General features: G+C 33.4%; 2 protein-coding genes across 5 annotated transcripts in view; both read left to right on the plus strand.

Moving 5' to 3' along the window:
• Positions 1-19,978, plus strand: part of Chat (Choline acetyltransferase) — a 173,948-nt gene that overhangs the window by 93,388 nt on the left and 60,582 nt on the right. For all 4 annotated transcript variants that reach the window (XM_076791576.1, XM_076791577.1, XM_076791578.1 and 1 more), the window contains one exon: positions 4,324-4,515. In XM_076791576.1, coding sequence (XP_076647691.1) covers positions 4,324-4,515 — 192 coding nt within the window. The remainder of the gene's footprint in view (positions 1-4,323; positions 4,516-19,978) is intronic.
• The window catches only part of Vacht (Vesicular acetylcholine transporter), a 160,859-nt gene that overhangs the window by 89,109 nt on the left and 51,772 nt on the right, over positions 1-19,978 (plus strand). The gene's annotated exons all lie outside the window — the stretch shown is intronic.

Genomic DNA, 19,978 nt, shown 5'->3' on the forward strand with positions numbered 1-19,978 from the left:
CATAACAGGAAAGATAAAAGTAGAACAGTATATATAGCCAGGTAAAAGGACAAAGATAAAAATAACTTTTTTCAATAGAAGCATTCAGGAGAAAAATGGTTTCCATGAATTCTGGAAGCACACAGTTTCTACAGTTTCTTCGGTAGGATCGAATCAGTAAAGATTAAAATACGTTCATTTATTCATTCATAATCATATTTCACGAACCAGTTTGTTCGAATATCGAAAGAATGATTCATTTACTGCATAAAACCTATTGGTAAGTACAGATTTAATCAAGAAATTGACTAACATGATTCGTTTATAATCATATTGTGTACTTAAAATGTTTAATGGCAACAAACAATATAATGAGTCATTTTTATGAAATAATACCTAGTGTAGCCAAGAATTTTGAAATATTTTTTGCATAGAACAACCGCTCGATAAATAGTCCATACACGCGCGCAGACCTTATTCCATCAGTTAGTATGTATGACCTCGCAATTCCTGTATGTGACCACAGAAAGACAGCAAACAGACACGGTTAGGGGAGGACGCGCGTGCCATGGACCGTTCGATAAATAGCTGTTTTAGGGGCTCCGGACGTAGTCTTTTCCACGAAGCAGCCATTTATCGAGCAGCTACTGTATCTATTACACGATTTTCATTAGCATGAACTCTTGAGCTCTGCTAGTTACAATTTTGCAAATATATAGATAATTTGAAACAGTGCAACTATTCTATTATCAAAGAGTTACATGTTGTATAATGTTCTTTTTAATTATAACACTTGCATTTAAAAATATACTGTGCTATTTAAGCAAAAATGACAATGTTTGTGTGATTGTCGTAACAGCACTGAAGGGAAAGTAATTAAGAACTATAATCACTATAAATTAGATTCAATTTTAATTACTTTCTAAAGACGCAGATGTCCTTAACCTATAGGATGATATAACTAAATACAATATAACTAAAAAACACAAACTAACTACATAGCTAGAAACATAGAACATGATGAGATATTTTCTATCTTTTGTATGACAAGTACGTAATTTTCGTTTTGATCATTATCTATAACATCTAGACTGCGGATTTTATGCAGTAATGGCAAGAATGAGTGGGTGTAATTTCATCCAATAAAAAAATTACAAAATTTTAAGTATATCAATACATTTCTCCTAACTTAATAAAACTACCAAGGAGAAAAATAAATTCCAGTTGGTTCCTATTTCTTGCAATTAATGCAAACATTTTTTATTTTCCATCAAGATCTGCAGTCTAATAATACCAATACTAATATCGATAGGCGTGTCACAGTCTCCAATAAATTTCCAATTCACAAATCGACATTATCATTAAAGAGTACTTTGTAATACAGATATTAAAGAAAATAATTGTCACTTGAACATTAAATTCAAGATTTGTTATAGCTGCCAATTAAATGTGAATTTCACTACATTTGGAGAAATTTATGATAACGTTTAATGAAGTACAGCTTTGTCCTCTTTTTCCCTCTTCTACCTTTTCTCCTCCCTTCCCCCTCTATCCACTCTTCCACTACTTATGTTTTTCTACCCTCTCTCTTTCTCTCTCTCTCTCTCTCTCTCTCTCTTTCTCCCTTGCTCTCCTCTCCCTTCAGTCCCCATACTCTCCTTATCTTTCACTCTCCTTCCCGCCTTTTTCACTCTACGCCTTTGCTACCTCAAAACCTCATTTTCTGCTCTCACCCCACTTCTTGTTCCACTATTGCACTTGCCGGAAACATTCAAAACGAAGAAGGAAGGGTCGCATTGGCAGCGTTGGTCTTGTTAGAAAGGGGATTCTGATCAACGAAGCGTGGTGCCCTTAAGGGCCCTTACTCCCGCCAGACACGCTTCGTTTCGTCAATCGATTCTTTATTTTACAATCGCTATGACATCGTAAAGGTCAATGTACGTCACGCGCACATTCATCTACTCTTAAACTTGTTAAATTCTATGCTAAAGACATTTATTAGTTTTTCTATTTTACCAAAATCACCACTACAATTCCTTGATGTACTTTATAGATATATTGTAAATTAGGATTACAGTGAGATCTCATCGTTCACGACTTGTTCATACTTGTTACAATATGCCGAGTACGGTAATGTCTCAATATATATGAAAGAGATGTGCACGATATTTGTGAAAAACTTATTCCCACTACCAAGGGGTGTAGCTCTTAAGGAATCCAGAAGCACAAAGCGTCGAGAAACGTAATATTAATTGAATATATCGATATTAATACTAATCCAACGGCGCAACATATATGTTTCCAAAATACGACATAATTCGAAACATAGTTGCTTGTTCAATTGACAATTTAGTAGAATCTCGCTTATCTAAATCGGCAATGTCTGAAATCTCAATTGTCCTAATAGGTGTTTCATATGTAAGCAGTTCAATCTAAAGCGTTCCATACACAACACGATTTATTGTGCCAATTAGTAAAGATTTAATCTGACACTGTAGCCAGGTAACCATTCAATTATCCAAATACTCATATTCCACTGATTAGTACGGGTAGCTGAGGTTCTACTGTATCGTGAATTAACCAAGTAAATATAATCCAAATTGTGTTGTGTTTCGTATCATTCTAATCAGAAAAGTGGCACGAATATGTACATAAACGTTTCATAAAAAAGATAATTTAAAAAAATCATTATTTTTTGAAATAAAAAGTTTTGTTACCAGATTCTTTACAATAATATGAGACAAGCGTAAAAAATTACTTAACTTCAGCTTCCTTAATTGCACGGAATATCACTCAAGTGTCTTAACTGGGACTAACAATAAGATTTAACTGGGGGGTATCAATTAATCGAGTCTTTTTGTTGTTGTGGCGTCACCTATGATTTTACTCAAATTTCACTTGGACCATATTATTCCCTATCAAAATCGAAATAATTTTCATTTGTATCATTTTTTTCTATGTCTGCTACTTTCCGAGTTGTTGAGTTTAAAAGGTCTTCGAACCCCCATTTCGAAGGGTAATTTTATCCCCTAAACCTGTTCATCCATCGATAAAAAAATACGTGTAAAATATTTTTGGCCAGACCATAAATGTGCAAAGTTGCATCAAAATCAGTAATTGACAGTTGGGTGGTGTGCCTTGTTAATTGTTAATAATTAAAAGTTTCTGTAATCTATTAATAACAACGTGTGTAATTTAAGGCAGAAAAAACGTTGATAATAACTTACCGTGCGAACAGCATAAATAGAAAATATACATTTAATCATTTCAAATACTAAATTCTTTCCTCACTCAGTGTTGAGACGTTATTCTGCATAACAAAGTAAACCAAAAATGAAGAAAAAGTAAATTAAAGTTTCATCTAAGTTTGAAATTAAAAATCTCCTCGAGCAATATTGATTAACCATTGTATGATAATTGAATATAATAATAATAAGAGTTTCAATAAAGGGGATTAATGCTGTACAACAATTTGCGTCGTTGTAACAAAAAAATTCATAGTGCCAGATCAAATCTTTTCAGTAATTGTGACCGTTCAAGAAGATTTTTAATTATTAGTAACTTACGATCAATACAGAAACCGTTAACATCGTTACTCTAAACCTCCGTCTTATTCTTTATGTAGAATAGTGCCTTACAATTAGTCCCACCTGTTGCCTACAGCTTGCACACAGGATGTTCTAACTGTCATGTTATACTGGGGAAAAAGTGCTATGTATCTCCTAGGTATCCAACACAACTGAACATACTAAACTTGAACATACTAAATATCTTGCTTAATTTTTATGAGAGGAGGAAATGTTCTCAAGGTCAATGTTTTGAAAATATCAAGGTCAACGCAATTTTTGTAAATGAGACTTACATACTTTTTCCATCACGATACGATAGCTAAAGTCAACACACATACAATCGCTTTCAGATAATCTTGAGTACAAAAAATTCATAATAGTTGAATAATGATTGAAAGTAGAAACAACAACTGTGATCCAAAGATAAACGAAGAAACAATCATTTTATTGCAATAAATGTTCGAAACGGTCTTCATTAACGTCAGTACATTATCCATTTGTTTCATTTTTTAGTGGAGTACAGTTAAATCAGCAGATGACAGCAACATACATACTTTAAAGGAAATCGAATTGGAAAATTTTGAATTAAAACAGTGAAAATAATATAATACAACATAAAAAATAAAAATAATCCAACATAAAAAACATAAAATTCTCATATCAAATTTTTCTAAACCTTCCTCACACGCGACTTCCCATTTTACGAATCAAAATAATGATCCAGCCGTATTATAACAATTATGCTTCTTCTATTGCTTCTTCTTCTCGTTTTCAGAAAGAAGAAACCCTACCAATTCTTCCAGTCCCAAGTTTGGAAGTAACCATGCAGAAATATTTGGCCCAGGTTGAAGTAATTGCACCGAATCATTTGGAGAAGACTAGGAACATGGTGAGAGCGTTTCTTTCCGGGCCGGGGCCTAAACTTCAGCAACGTCTAGTGGAACGAAAACAGAAAATGACGAATTGGGTAAGTGAAAGCCAAATTGTCCATAATTTTTAAGACGAGGGTCAGTCAAATATTCAATAAGTAGAAGTTCAAGTATATGTGTCTTACACTTAATCTCTATCATAGACTATTCTACTTAACCGTTTTCTCGACAACCGGGACGATGAATATGCAAATACAGTAATATCTCTGTAATTGTCGTATCCTCGGGTCTGCTGAGCGACAATTCTAGTAGAGATGCTACATTCTTTATAGTGTACCGAACGTATAAGAAGGATAGCGACTGAAAGAGGACTCGTACCAGCTTAGCCCTTTAAATCCAAAAAACCAAAATTCCTTATTTTTGGTTTTTCGTCAATGAAACTTTTACACAGAAAAATTGTTGATTTAACTGTTCTTAAACATCCTCTTTGTTGCCCACATGTATCACCCTGCGATTATAATTTGTTTGGACTAGTCTCAAACAGACATTTGGAGGATATCATTTCACTAGTAACGAAGAAGTCAAGCACTTCGGCTTTAGATCCAGCCCCTTACGTTTCATAAAACTTGAATAAAAAAATTACCAACCCGATGGCAAAAGTACGTAGATGACAACGGAACATCGATTGAAAAATATCTCGTTTTTTTTTTAATTCCACTGAAATGCAGTAGAACCTCGCTCGTTGAAACCTCAGTTATCGCACGGAATCCTCCTTTGTTGCATACTAACGCTCTCCACCACGAATTGTTAGTAGTTCTGCAACTCGTGGTGAGGATTTTTACAGGTTACGTAGAAACAAAAAAATTGACACTATGAATCACCATGACTACCTCTTTCGTTGCAATGCCTTGATTTTTGCACGCACTTTCGGTTCCGTTTTGCGCAACGAGCGAGGTTCTATTGTAGAAAATTGGAGAAAAAGTTCGGTTTATATTTGACTGACCCTCGTATTACAGAAATTATCTTCTTATTTAAAAGATTAAAAAAACATTTAAAAACGTTTACAAAACTGAAGAAAATATGCAATTCATTTAGAAAGTTTTAGTGCAACAGATTAAGTAAAATCTGAAAAATAAATTACAAGCTGCAACAGGAATAAGAAACTGAAAGTACCGTTCGAATGGTACTTGCTTATCAAAATGGAATTATAAATCTTGTGCAATGGGAACAGACAAACGAGATTCATTTATTCCAAAATGTTTTTAATTTGTGGATTTCGTCGTTAGAAGCGTCGTTAGAAATTATGACTGTAATTATATTGTGCTCCGAATAACATTCTATGAACAGTTCCCACGACCAACCGTGCGAAGATCCACGTTTCAACAGCACGTGTAGTCTAGACGCAACTAGGACCTGTTCGTAATGCGGTTTTAAGAGTTTCCTTGTACGGTAATCTCTACTCTAGATTATGCATAAAAAACTACTACGAACCATCTGTAACTATGGAATCGTTACGGTTTATAGCTACTATCGACATCGACGACTTTGACTTCTATCGTGTTTAATACAATGAGTATTATTGGCTAATTATTTTTTATCAATAATTATTATTGATGCTGTTTTTGCATCCTATTGAAGACAGTTACATTGTATATGCATGGCCATGTTGCTCGCAAACTTAAAATGAAACATACAATAACTATAGAAAAAATATATTTTGAAATTGAGTACTACCCTTTGTAGGTACAATTTTAATGAATGTGATCATGTTTCTCTAACTTTTTGGACTGCTGTTCTTGAACAGAAAGCTTTGCTAATTTCATTTTTCAACTCAAACCAATCATTATAGTAGACCAAACATTCTAGATTTGTAATAAGAAAAAATTTATACAATTTTACAAATGGAATCCATCAAAAATGTCTGTAACTGGAACGTGTTTCCACAAAAATAAATAGAAATGACAAAATTTCAAAGCTTGCATCTAATAAACAATTTCAAAAGCAGCAAAATTACGACTATACCCTCATTGCATCACGTGTAATATATCATATTCCGTCTTGAATATAACATAGAGATTTATCGTGAAATGACCCTTGTGTATTATTTATACTCTACACAATCATTCAATTTTTAATATCACACATATTTTAAAAGGACTATTCTTATATCTGGAAAATTGTAAAACTATCCTTTGTTTTCATACTGTACCAACATTTATTAAAACAACTATTTACGCGACACTACAAAACAAGCATAGTCACGAATTTTAAACTAAAGTTATCGCAGAATAAATATAGAGGGTGTTCTGATAATCATAGAACAATAAGGAAAAGTGTACTTCTATGAGCAAAGATAAACCCAAAATATAAGTAAAGTATCTTCATAGAAGTTTTTGTTTTCATGAAAATCAACTTTGAATATTTGCTGACTATACATGTATTGCTATTCACACGAAAGAAATACAATAAGTTATGAACGCACACGGTAATCAGTACCTATTCAACAACACTTGTGCTTGTCCAATTTTCAAAATAGATTCCTTAAAAACAAAGCCTCGTATGAAAAATTTGTGTATTTTTGTGTATATATATAAAAATAACTTGCTTTAAAAATATTAGTTGGTTCAGAGGCGGAGCAAATATTATGATAGGCAAAAAAATTTATATATGTAAAGTTTTTTGCAATTCTTTCGTAAACTAAAGCCGACCGCCAAAAAAACTTTAAAGGGAAATGTAATTCAAAGTGGTGATCTTGACAACATATTTCAAGGTCATTAAAATCGGTGAGGAGGTAACACTTCGACGAGTTTACCATATAATAATATAAATATATAGATATAATATATCTGATATATATACAGGGTGTTAAAAAAAACTATTCAATATTTATATGGTATATAAAACACACAGTGGTGAGTAAGAAAGCCTTAGTAAACATACGTCAAAAGGTCAACCGTTCCTGAGATATAAACATTTTTGTTTGCTAGTATTATGATTATCTTACTTACTTCCATCGCATGCGATGCTTACTTCAGTGTTTATAAACCGCGTTGTAAACGTCCTCATTCAAGTGCTGACAGTAGATTTAATCCGCAATCAGTCAGTTGTGTATCGAAAGAAGGAGGACACATAGAAAATCTTCTGTAAATATCAAAAGGCCAATAGTAAATGAATCATGAGTGTTAGGAAACAAAAATGTTTGTAGCTCAGAAACGGTTGACCTTTCGACCTATGTTTACTAAGAACAGTGTTTTTACTCAGAACAGTGTGTTCTATATACAATATAAATATTGAATGGCTTGTTTTAACACTCTGTATATCATTAAATTAAATATTATAATTCTTATTGAATATTATTATTATTATTTCCATTTAACATAAATATTTCATACGCTAAGTGGTACAAATACAGCTTCAATATTAGTTCTTGACTTGCAAACCCTAAAAATATTTAAGGTCTACAGTAAATTGGCAATACGAACAGCACAATTTAAAGGCACCTAAACTAATTAATTCTCTACATAATCTAGGTTCTCAACTACGTCTAAGCTTACATGGAACCTTGTATTTATATTCTTTCTTTTCTCAAAGATTGTAATCTTTACATTTAAAGCTTGCTTGTAAAGCTAAATAAACCCATAAAGGTTTGAGGTGCATAATAAATACAAAAAAAAAACTTTACAAAAGGATTTTCCGACCTCTGTGGTAGAGTACTGTCGTGAAAGAATTACCATTGCTTCGGAACGAAATCAGGAGTACATAATAAAACTGGCAATTAAGAGAGGTTATGGCAAATAACAGTGACAAAATGGCATCGTCTTTGCAATAGGGATAGCAGTTACTGTTCAGTTCCAAGGAACAGCTTTTACTCTACGACGCAATGTGGAACTATTATATATTCATGTTTCCTAAAAATTTATTTCTTGTCGTAAACACAAAATACTTGTCTGAATTGTCATCACTAGACTGCCGATGTTTATGCAAATTTATATTTTTATAGAAAATAGGTAGACCAATGGGACCTAGATAGTGATCATTAGGTGATTCCAAAAATATATTTTTTTCATTTTGCATACATTTTTCATAATGCATATTTTTATTACATTTATGTATATACATGTATACAGTGTTATACGTTTTTTTTTTTTAAATAAGCGGTACTACTTTAAAACGTCACCAAATTAATATCTGCACTAATAAAACCAGACAAGTAAATGTATTAGGTTGGAACGAGAATTCGTAGCGTTTTTAAATTCAAATTCAATGATAAAATTAAAATATTTATTCATAGATTTATTCAATAGCTTACTTTTCATTCTGTTCTATTGCTTTTTGCCATTTGTTAGGTAACTTATCATGTTATTGAATAAGCATTTAAATATCTTAAATTTATGTTTGAATTTTAGTTTAAAAACGCTACGAACTGTCGTGCCAACCCAATGTGCGAACAAGACATTTAATCATGATGTCGTCCATCTTCTGCACTGAACGTAAGATTCTGAATTCATTATATTTTACTACTACTGCTGTGCTTTATAAGCAGCAGTCAGCGAGGAGAGTGTAAAACACACATGAGAGCACATGTCGTCCGTGGACAACAGTGTTGCAAGTGATACCTTTTAAAAATAAAAATTGCGGAAATTGCTTTTCCTTGTGAAAAGATAGCTCGTCGCCTGGCAGAATTCTGTAGTAAACCGCAGAATCTGTTACCCACTGTATATTCTGCTTTAGTTTTATGCCCTTAGTGTTGGCCAACTTGAAATGTTCTGACTTTAATGTTCATAGCACAGTTGAGCGGAGAATTCATATTGCATGTTTAACAAGCAAAGAAAATTGCGTACACAGTATGTAAGAGTTTACTAAACAGGAAGTGATTACTAAACTTCATAAAATCATAGATTTTTATGGAGCACCGTCGCGAAACGACAATTAACCAGAAGCTTGATTAACGCTTTAAGAATATTTTTGTTACGAACAAGGAAAGTTTTGAAACCCGTAAACTCAAAAAATTATGAAACTTTTCACACAAGTAGAGTGAGTTATGCCTAATACAACCCTAATTTTTGCGTGCTACTTCTCACATTAAAGGGGTTAAATCAGAAGAAATTTTCTATTTCATGAAATATTTCAAGAACAAGAAATGATATTGAAAAAAAATTCCAACGAAAGCTGCATGGTATTATTGCGTCTACCAAACTGTGTAAAACAATTTTTTTAAATAAATTTTTTTAAGAAACGCTTCTCCTCCCCTCCTTCCCTTTAAAAAAATTATTAAACTATACATGCTGAAACACCTACGGGCGCCCTCTTTCCATACCTGCTAACTATTTTCGTAATACAATTTTTTTTTATTTTATATAACTATAATTATCCAACTGAAAATCTATTTCGACAGCGGTACTTAAGAAATTTACATTTATTTTCAGTCTGTGTACACGAAAATAATCAATATCAAATTTATTTATAATATTGCATCAATATTTAGTAATAAAATTAATATTTAAAGATTCGCATCTTTTTTGTATACAGGGTGTCCTACGCAACAGAGACAAGCTATATCTTTAAAATGCTTAGAGATAGAAAAAAATGTCATAAGACGAAGTTAAATAGTATAGAATGGAACATGTCCTCATATTGGTTTCATGCATTTTTATGCACAAGTGCAGCTAACATATCCAACTGCACCTATTTTCAAGTACAAGTACAAGATAGTATTAAGGGACTTAAAATTGCAATTTTTCATAAATTTTAAATATAAAATATTTACTTTTCATAAAGTATCCGATATTAATGAGACGTGGTAATATGACAACATTCTGTTTAGAAAGTGTTATTGTAAAAAATAAGTTGTTTCTGTATTTTTAATCAACAAGAAATGGGTCATCGTTTCGCGCAGTAAGCATTAATATACTTAAGCCACACCAACATATACAAAACTACCAAAACAGAAATACTTTTGTGATTATAATAATATTCCATTATATTAACAGTGAAAGTAAAAGTTTAAAAGGACAGTTTGTATGAACATTGTAGTAATGCTTTTATTAGCAACTTGAAAGCACCGATGGAGACAGAGAAACGACGTGATTCTCATCGGGTTGCCAAAGAAATTTGTCGAGCTTCGTTAAATATTCATGACATAAAAGCTGTCAAAAATCGGGCACTGTAGAAGAATACTCCTGCAATAATAGACAAAAGCGAGGGGAGACGGGGTAGATTCTTTCTCCTGTCTAAGTGGCACAACAGCATTTTCGTTTCAACCCACCTCGCCTCCGGAGAATTTACTTCCCGCGACATCAGCCTACGCGGAGTATCCGTGACTTTTGCGATCTTCCTTCCCTGTTCGCCGTTTCCAGAGTCCCATGGGAATCCCGGTTCGATGCATACGCCGCCATAAGCCCCGACGTCCCCACGACCATCCGGTCCCCGCGCTCCCGTGACACATAAATAAATAAATAAATGGATTTACGAGGGCTCGTGCGCCGACTCGTCTCGTAACGGTTCGCTGGTAAGGGGCAGCGATGAGATGGATCTGGTGTACTTGAAAATACGCTGGAACAATGCAAATATTACGACAAGAACGAGGGTGGAAAGGACAAAGGGTTGAAGAAACTGTATGGTCAACGATCGTTGTCCGACGGGATGTTTTTCTTCTGCAGTTTTGGTCGAATTAATTGTTCGTTTACTACGTGTCGATACAATCAATTTATTCATTTCAAGGCCGAAAATTTGCAACTTTTACCATTAAGCTCTCCATCGTGAGATGTTTCTTGCTCGTAGCAACGTTAACCAATTTCGATGAACCAATTCATTACATGTACAATAGACACTACAAAACACATTTTTTAAATTTTCGTTACGAGCCCAAATAAAAAAGTTGTGGAAAGCAACATTCATATTTTTTTCCGTAATTCAGACTAATCGCAATTTTTCCAAAATGTTCGTCACGTATCATCTAGTAAATTAATCTATTTAGCTTGGCTAAAAAACTCAAGTCGTTTGTCCATAAATTATTCTGATTTAAAGTGTGTGCCATCGATTATGAGACTGGCTATATTTTACTATATTATCAATATTACTATATTGTGCACACAGAACTTAATTAACCACAAATTCCAATGCCACGCTCTGGTTTTAATAAATATTTAAGTAGTTGTGATATAAATAGTTTAGCTAATTGTGAGAAAAAATTCTTCGCAGATATGAAAAGATAACTTATTTCAGACGAAATGCAATGACATTTGACCTACAATGCAAGCGATCGACACACGAAATTATTAAAAAATGTTCACGCTTTTTGACCTTTGGATGTTAGGGTATCATCAATACGCGGTTTTGCTTCAGAGAACGAAACGCATCAATCATTTCTCATGCGATTACCTAATACGTGTTAGGAATACATAACCTAAACGTTCATTAGGCAGCCGGTGCATTACAAAAAAGGGCAAAGAACCTCTGTAATTAGAGTTTACTGTTTGTGTTCGAATTGCTAATTGTGCGGGTTTCGCAAGTTTCTTGGAACACATTTCACCGCAGCACTGTGTACCATGGTAGTCTTCCAATGGGTCAAACTCCATCGCCTTTCAACGAATCGTCACGTTTATAATTCATTTCAATTTGTAGTACGTGTGTGGTATAAACAGAGCTGGGAGAAAACTGATATACTTTGGGAAAAAATACTGAAGCTGAAATATTTCCATAAGCAAATACTATTTGAAAATACTGTAGCATTTAATGCTTGAATCCAATACTATTTGAAAATGCTATTTCATTTAATGCTTTAATCTTGTGTAAATACTATTTACTAGATAGTATCTATCTATCTCTCGGAAACGTTGCATAATGTTGCAGTCTGTTTATTGGATTAATTTCTCTCGTGCTGACTAGAAACGCTATATTGTTTGAAAATTAAAGTAACACTTCTAGATTGTTTCGATAGAAAGCTAGATACAACTTTGAACATAGGTTAAATTGAAATTACTGGCATAGGTTTCGCAAATATCCTGTTTCGACAAACTTTATATTAAAACTTTCACATTTGATAATACGTGTCCCTTGTGTTTGACTGTTTAGAAAATCCTTAGAGCTTCATTAATATCGGAATAGAATAATTAAACAATTTCCATTGTTAATATTTTTCATGCTACTTCTTGAAATTATTGATGGTGATACATATAATTTATGCGTATAATGGTTTACAACTGTTCTTACATTCGATGATCCAGAATTTTAATCACTTATAATTATTAATAGATCAATGAAATTAAACTATACTTCTAGTTTTAAATAAGCATAAAATTGTAACGGAATAATAGATGAAGAATAAAATTCATTTTTATACATGAATCTATATAATTTCACAAAATCTAATTTTTATTTTCCATAACCAATGATAAGTGTTTTGCCTGATATTTCACTGTTTCGATATTGCTATAAATATTTCACAAATGAAGCTACAAATAAAATTACAAAGACAAATTGTCTACATTGCATACGTTGCAGTAAAATATTGTTCAATATTAACAGCAAGTATTAGCAACATGTTTTAAATTTATATTATATTAATATAATCTTTTTCTAATCAGTTAGTGTAACATTCTGAACAAATTAATTACAAATTAATTAGATGGTAGTAGACTCAGTTTCTTGATTGATGCAGCACAATGAAAAATATATATAACTAAGAGAAACTACAGGCATCTGCGATTTCTATAAAAGATAGTTAAATATACATAATGTGAAATAATTACAACATCGGAAGACAGTGATGTCTAGCAAATAACAAGTAACATCGAAGCACGAATTGTTTATGAAGTATACAGTAAATACGATGTAATTGTACATATTTTACTTAGGATTAATAAAAAATGTCTTCTTGACAACAAAGATGCTTATTTACCACTAATTTATTATTGAGTGAACAAAAATGGTCAGTAAAAATATTTCTTGAAAGTGGACACAAAATGCCCTTGGTAATTATTTTAACCAGTTAGCTGTTTTTGACGAATGTACTCGTCTTGAAGAAATGGCAATATTTTGTGTTGTAACGAGTATACTCGTTAAAAACAGCTAACTGGTCAATTTTTGCGACGCAATTTAGGTACACATTTTTTTAAGAGATCACAACAGCTAACTGGTTGAACAGTGCCTTGCCAGTGCTAGTGTGATAATCTTACACAAACGAAAAGTTAAAAAAGTTATGATTGTAAATTATGTTTTCACCACACCAAATTTGATTTAATGAGTGTGTCAAGGGGTTAAACAAGACCGATTAACTTAGTCGGTGTCGACGTCCAGTATCGATCAAACGAGTTAGGACACCGTGAAAGGAAACGCAAGATCGAACGTGCAACAATCTGAACGCGACGCTCGACCTTCTCTTTCTCGAGAAAATTGCTTTCGCGACATTTCGTTGGGGTGTCGAATCTCTGTGTCAGCCCTCCGACGCAAGAAACGAAAACGTATTTCGAGATAGGTGCGCCGGCGAATCGAAAACTCTGTCCGTCGATTACCATCGCTCAACCCCAAGGAAAATTGGTATTCCAAATAAAGAATAATAGTGTCAGCATTTTTATTTCTTCAATTAAAACACATCAAATATTTCAATTTGACATTTATACAGAATAACTGGCGATACAGCCAGAGGGTGATTCTTCATAAAAAAATACGTCGAAAATGTGCAATAAGATTTTTTCATATGAGGCTTTCTTTCAAAGAAAATCGTCTTTGAAAATCCGTCAAATTCGCATACCAACTCGATTTTCTTGAAAACAAAGGCCTCGTATGAAAGAATTTTATTCTACATTTTCGACTAATTTTTTAATATAAAATTACCCTCTTTTCGGTTTTACCACCATTTACCGATCTGGTAAGTAAATATTGTTTTGGTTAAACAAACTAGAAAGAAATAGAAAGGAAGAGGGGAAGAGAAATAATTAAAGTAAAAATTATTTTTGAAAAAGTATATTAATCCGTACTTTCGACAAAGGAGTGTAAAACATGGACCGCCGAACATTTAAAAAAAACCTTACAATATCACAAGATAAAAAAAGTTCTTGAAAGTAAAAATTTTTGTTTGAATAGAGTTTATGAAATATTAAAATATCAATTTTCCAGTAATAAGAATAAACATTTCGTTCTCGATCACCGTAGAAAATATTGAATACTATTCACCGAATAAGTACTGGAATAATATTAAATAATTGTTACAGTTAAATTGGTATTTTGAGTATTATTTGTTTATAATATTTACGTACAAAATACACAGTTCAGAGCTTGCTTGCGTTTCTCTCCTGGCACCTTCTTTAATAAACGTTTCTACATTTTACATATCATAGTTTCTACGAATATTATACAGATTCCAAAATATTTGTTCCACGAGAATGCTGTTTGAGGAATGGGTAGCGTTTCTTTCCATAAAAATGTCACTGAAATACACTTACATTTTGTTAAAAGAAACATAAGTTTGAACAGAATTTCTTTAACGCTAGAACTATTGGCACACCAAACGTAACTGACATGTGTTGATTTATAATAATGACAGGATTGAATTTATTCAAATTTACTACGATTTTTATGCAATGTGTGAAATAATTTCTCATGACAACAATTTCGCAATTTCAATAATTGTAAAAGTTGTACAAGTCATTCTGATCCGTCTGGCAGTTCTAGCGTTAAAAACGAAATACAACTGCATATTTGAATGCCTGATTTATACAAGAAATTTCCAACAGTTTTTTCAAATGATTTAATACAGTTTTAATGAACTACGCTGCCGTCCCCTAAATACCAATCGGTTATTTTCTTGGCTGGCCTCTATGTCGAATTTTCTCGTTCCCCTATTTCACCCCTCCCGACAATAGACTCGCGTTTCTCGGAGGCGAGAAGCACGTCTCTATAAAATCGTAGCATGGGGTGGACAACCCTGGAACGAAGCGCGCGGTTCATGGGTTCTGTCGGGGCGGGGGCTTTGGTTGTTGGAACCGTGGCGGCGCGGCGGTAAGCTAATATTACGGTGCCCCGCGGCGAACTGGAAAATTTCATTGAAACTTCCATTATTCATTCGCGAACCGCTTCAACCCCGACTGTCCGTCTGTCCGTTCATACCTCTCCTCCCGGTAAATCCAATTCGAATTACAAGGGCACGAATTAGCTTGCCCCTCCCATGGAGTTTCTCGATTTTGCTTGCGATATTTCATCAGCTTGGAGTCGCGCAATTAGGCGCTTTAATTTCCGATCCTTTGGAATTCGCCAACTGGATCCTACGAAACAGTTCCCAAAGTATCCTTAATATGCGCTAACGTAGCTCAACATTTGTTTATTTAACTCAAATCTCTCCAAAAATAAAAAATACACTCCGCGGCGAAAAGATGGTACACGTGATTTGTTTAAAATTTTAAAAGGTTTTTAAAAAATCTTATTTTTGAAATATATGCAGAAATAACTTCTCAAAATCGGACCAGCCGACCCGACTATTTTTTAGCCTTGGTTTACTAAATGATGTGAGAAAAATATTTTGAAAAAATTGTAATTGGTACGAATTACACGATAAAATGAAAAGGACACGTTTTAAAACTTTTTTATTTCAGCTTGCAATGAAAATTCAGAATATGCGTTTTGTAGATCTATATTAGTAATACATAATGTGCTGAAAATTTCATCGAAGCTCATAACTCGGATCATGTTCATCGAAAAAGAAGAAACAAGTAGTGTTTCAGAAACGCCTTGCTAGCACCTTTAACACTGCATAATAAAAAATGGGATGTTGCATTTTAAAAAACCATGGTAACTTTGGCGTGATCTTGACCGATCCACTCAAGGTCGATCGGTTATGACTGTTCAATAGAATCTTTAATACCTTAAAGCTTTCGTGTAAAACATTTTTTGTCTAACATGCATTGTTTCTGAGATAATCGACCATTCCGGGACTTTTGGGGGACCCTGTATGTAGTACTATCCATTAAATACCATTTAGTATTTGTTAGAAATATTTGGAAGTATTTAGAAATGTTTTTATATTTTACACGTTCTGTTCAAACTAAAACTGCTATCTTCCAGAATTTTTCTTACGATTTTCGATACACAATGTATGCTTGAATGTGTAGTAATGAATAAAATTATTAACAGCGTTAGCTTTTGATTATATATATCAGTCGATTTCTTTAAAAATTACCACTGTTATACCTACAATTTTGTAAGGCTTAACTAATCGCAAACCAAAGAAAAGTGGCATACTTAGTACAATTCAACATGCTTATATTAGGGGTACCCATTCTTAATATTTATATAATTTAATAACTGGGTAAGCTTAAATAAAAAAGAAATATTTACTTTGCCTAACATTTAGTACAGATTAATTAAGTACAGATTAATTTCACTATAAGCGCACTGAATTTTGACAAATTCAATTACTATGTAGCTCACGAATAAAGTGGCAATGTTTAATCAATCTGAAAGAACGACATTATTTATGGGTATCCCGAATATTTACTACACCATTGGATTCATTTTTCTTTGTGGTTCAAGAAAGTATATGGTGCTGTTTAAAAAATACAAAATAATTTCTTCTTTTAGTAACAAAATTATATTTTGTAAAGTTTTATTTAGCATAATCATTTGTGAATAATGAGCCGAAGTTACGTCACTGCTTAGAAACGTTATAAATTTAGAATTTTCATTCGATACTTCTCATTACTAGACTGCGGATCTTTATGAAAATTCCAAGATTCGGAGATTATTTTATAGAAACCAGGGTGAGGAAGGATCTCCATTGATCATCAAAATGTCATTAATATTTGTCACTATATATGCGTTCTTATATTGAATAAAAAAAACTATAAATGCATAAAGATCCGCCGTCTGCTCATTACTATTATTCTGCATTAATTGTCTAAAGCAGAAGCGATTCTGTATTTATTTCTCTTATGGAATCCAATCGCTTCTATCAGGAAGTGATGACCACATTTTTAATCTACCGTATGCTAAGTAATCGACTTTCTACGACCATATGCAATTAAGTCGGATCGCATTGAAATATTCAGTCCCCCATTAAATTTGAAGCATCTGCGATATAAGCAGATGGACCGACGAGCAGATGGACGTTTCTCGAAAAATATATCGCAGCCACGTGCAAATGGCTGTATGCTCAGACTTAGGGGGGTGCTACTAAGGAAAAGTACTATTGCCATCCCTCTTCCACCGTAAGAAGAAGGAGCGAACGGAGGCAATAAAGTTTCATGTCTCAACTGGTACAGCACCAGAAGATAGCTTCCGGAACTCTTCCGGGATCTGCCTCCACGAGCACTCTCACTGATACCGCATACGCTCGCGTCCAGGATCGTAAACTAAGCCTTCGTATTCTATACATTTTCTTCCCACGCCTGACAACACACTTAAATCAATTTTGCCATCGTCAAATCTAAAATTTCTATGCATGTCTACAAAGTGATATTTTTGAACCATATACTAGTACGCGTAAAAAACAAATGACCACGTGATAGCAGCCTCGTCAAACGTAAATGGGAGGATTTTTCCGTGCCATAAACGCAAGGACGGATTCGAATTTACGACGTTACGTTATCGTTCGACGAATTATTACCACAGTTAAATCCTCAGCGGATTTAATAAATTATCAGGCATATCTAATGGCTATTGCATGTAATAATGCAACTTCTGCGAATCTAATTTCTAGTACAGTAAAGTCTTGATGTAAGCTGAACGGAGCTACACGATCTTAATCAGTTCGCCTATCCTCTCTACTGGGGGGCATACCCCGCAAGGGTCCCAAAAGCTTGAGCTGCCTCGGTCGCCGAGTAGTGTAAACATGCCGCATAATCCGATATTGGGTCGTTTATGCGGTGTGAACCACTACAAATCCAATTATAAAACTTCTTTATTTTTCATTATTTTTTTTATGGGACTTTCACGAACTTTTTTTTTAATTTCAGGCATTTGTCTGATTACAATGACACTAAACAAGATATAATTTGAACTGTATTTAATGGTTTCATTGACGGTATGTAGTGCGCCTTCGGTCGCTCGGTCCGTATTTATAAGCGCTATCCTTTTCTACGTTCGGCGCGGTCGACGCGGTCACAAGAAAATAGTAGCTCTACTGACTTTACTGTACATTTAGAAACAAAAACTTGTTCAACACTGTAAATGTGATTTATAATATTTTTGTGGAATTCATTTTCTATTATAGTAGTCGTGATCACCGCAAAAGTTCGTAGCGTTCTACACAGCCTACATTTTATAATACAAATACTTATGTATAATTAAATATTGAGTTGGCCAAAAAGTGGCCAATCGGTGTTTCTGATTTCTTACAAAAAAAAAAATGAACTGCTTAGCCAATTCAATATTATAGTGGGTCGCAAGATCAGTATGTTCGGTTATGTTCGGTATATCTTTTTAGTCTTTAATAAAGTATGGAGTTATGTGCAATCAATTTGTATCCAAAGTTAAAAGTGTCTGTTGCAAGAAACAGGAGTCATTTAGAAATTCCTTTCTGTCTTTAATCATTTTTGTAAGTCGAAAGTGACATGTAAATATTTTTGAATTCTTTTAATCTTTTCACTTTTTTCAAATTGCACATTATTATCATAAATACATAAAATCTTGAGCCTAGTCATAACTAAATCGTTGATAGCAGAACACATTTATATTTGCAACCGAACGATGCTATAACCCAATAATTGTTTATATTTATTTGTTCTTTTATGGATTATAGAATATACAGAACGCTACAATAATCGATTTCCACAAAGACATCGTTCAATTTCGCCTTGCAATTAGTTTGGTAATAAAAGAGATGAACCATCTAGTGCAAATAGAAATTCCGGCTACTACAAAAAAGTATTGTATCATTTGATGAAAACATTAATGAAGACAATGGAAAGGCACTTAACGATAATTTGATGAATAAAGGAAAAGTTTTTCTAGGTGATATTTGTTAATAATATCTTTTTCATTGTAGCCTCACAGCCAAGTACTGTGTTTATATTTATCCTGACGATACAAGTTTACATTTATTCTAGCATTACAAAGTTAAATTAATCCACCTCTTCGTATTATTCACTTTCGCCTTTCTCTCATCTTTTTGTCTCGTTCGAGTAATTTATTTCTATCCTTGGTGTCCTAACCACTTCATCCAGTTCCCTACAATAGCTTATGAAAGGCCCCAACATTCAAAATCTATCTTAACATAAATCATACTTTCTCTTTCCATCGTTTTCGCGGTATCTGTTTCACGTCTCCCAGTCTCCGCAACTCGCTTGCGCTATTAATTGTTGGCTTCTGCCTCTTCCATCTTTCCTCAAATATTCCGGCAACCCGATTGTTCCTACTGTACCTTTCATTATATTTGGACTCCTTTATCTCGTTACGTCACGGCCATTGTTAATTTTGATATTTTTTTCTTTCTCATTTCCCTTCATTTAAAATAATTGTTAGTCTTGCACTTGTTTTGTTACTTCTTTATTTCTTTCTCCTTCATGCTATCCTCAAACGTTAATGTTTTTTGGCACTTCGCGTGCAGGTATTGATCGCTATATATGTACT

Source organism: Halictus rubicundus, chromosome 8 (genome assembly GCF_050948215.1).
Source record: "Halictus rubicundus isolate RS-2024b chromosome 8, iyHalRubi1_principal, whole genome shotgun sequence".
Taxonomy (NCBI): Eukaryota; Metazoa; Arthropoda; class Insecta; order Hymenoptera; family Halictidae; genus Halictus; species Halictus rubicundus.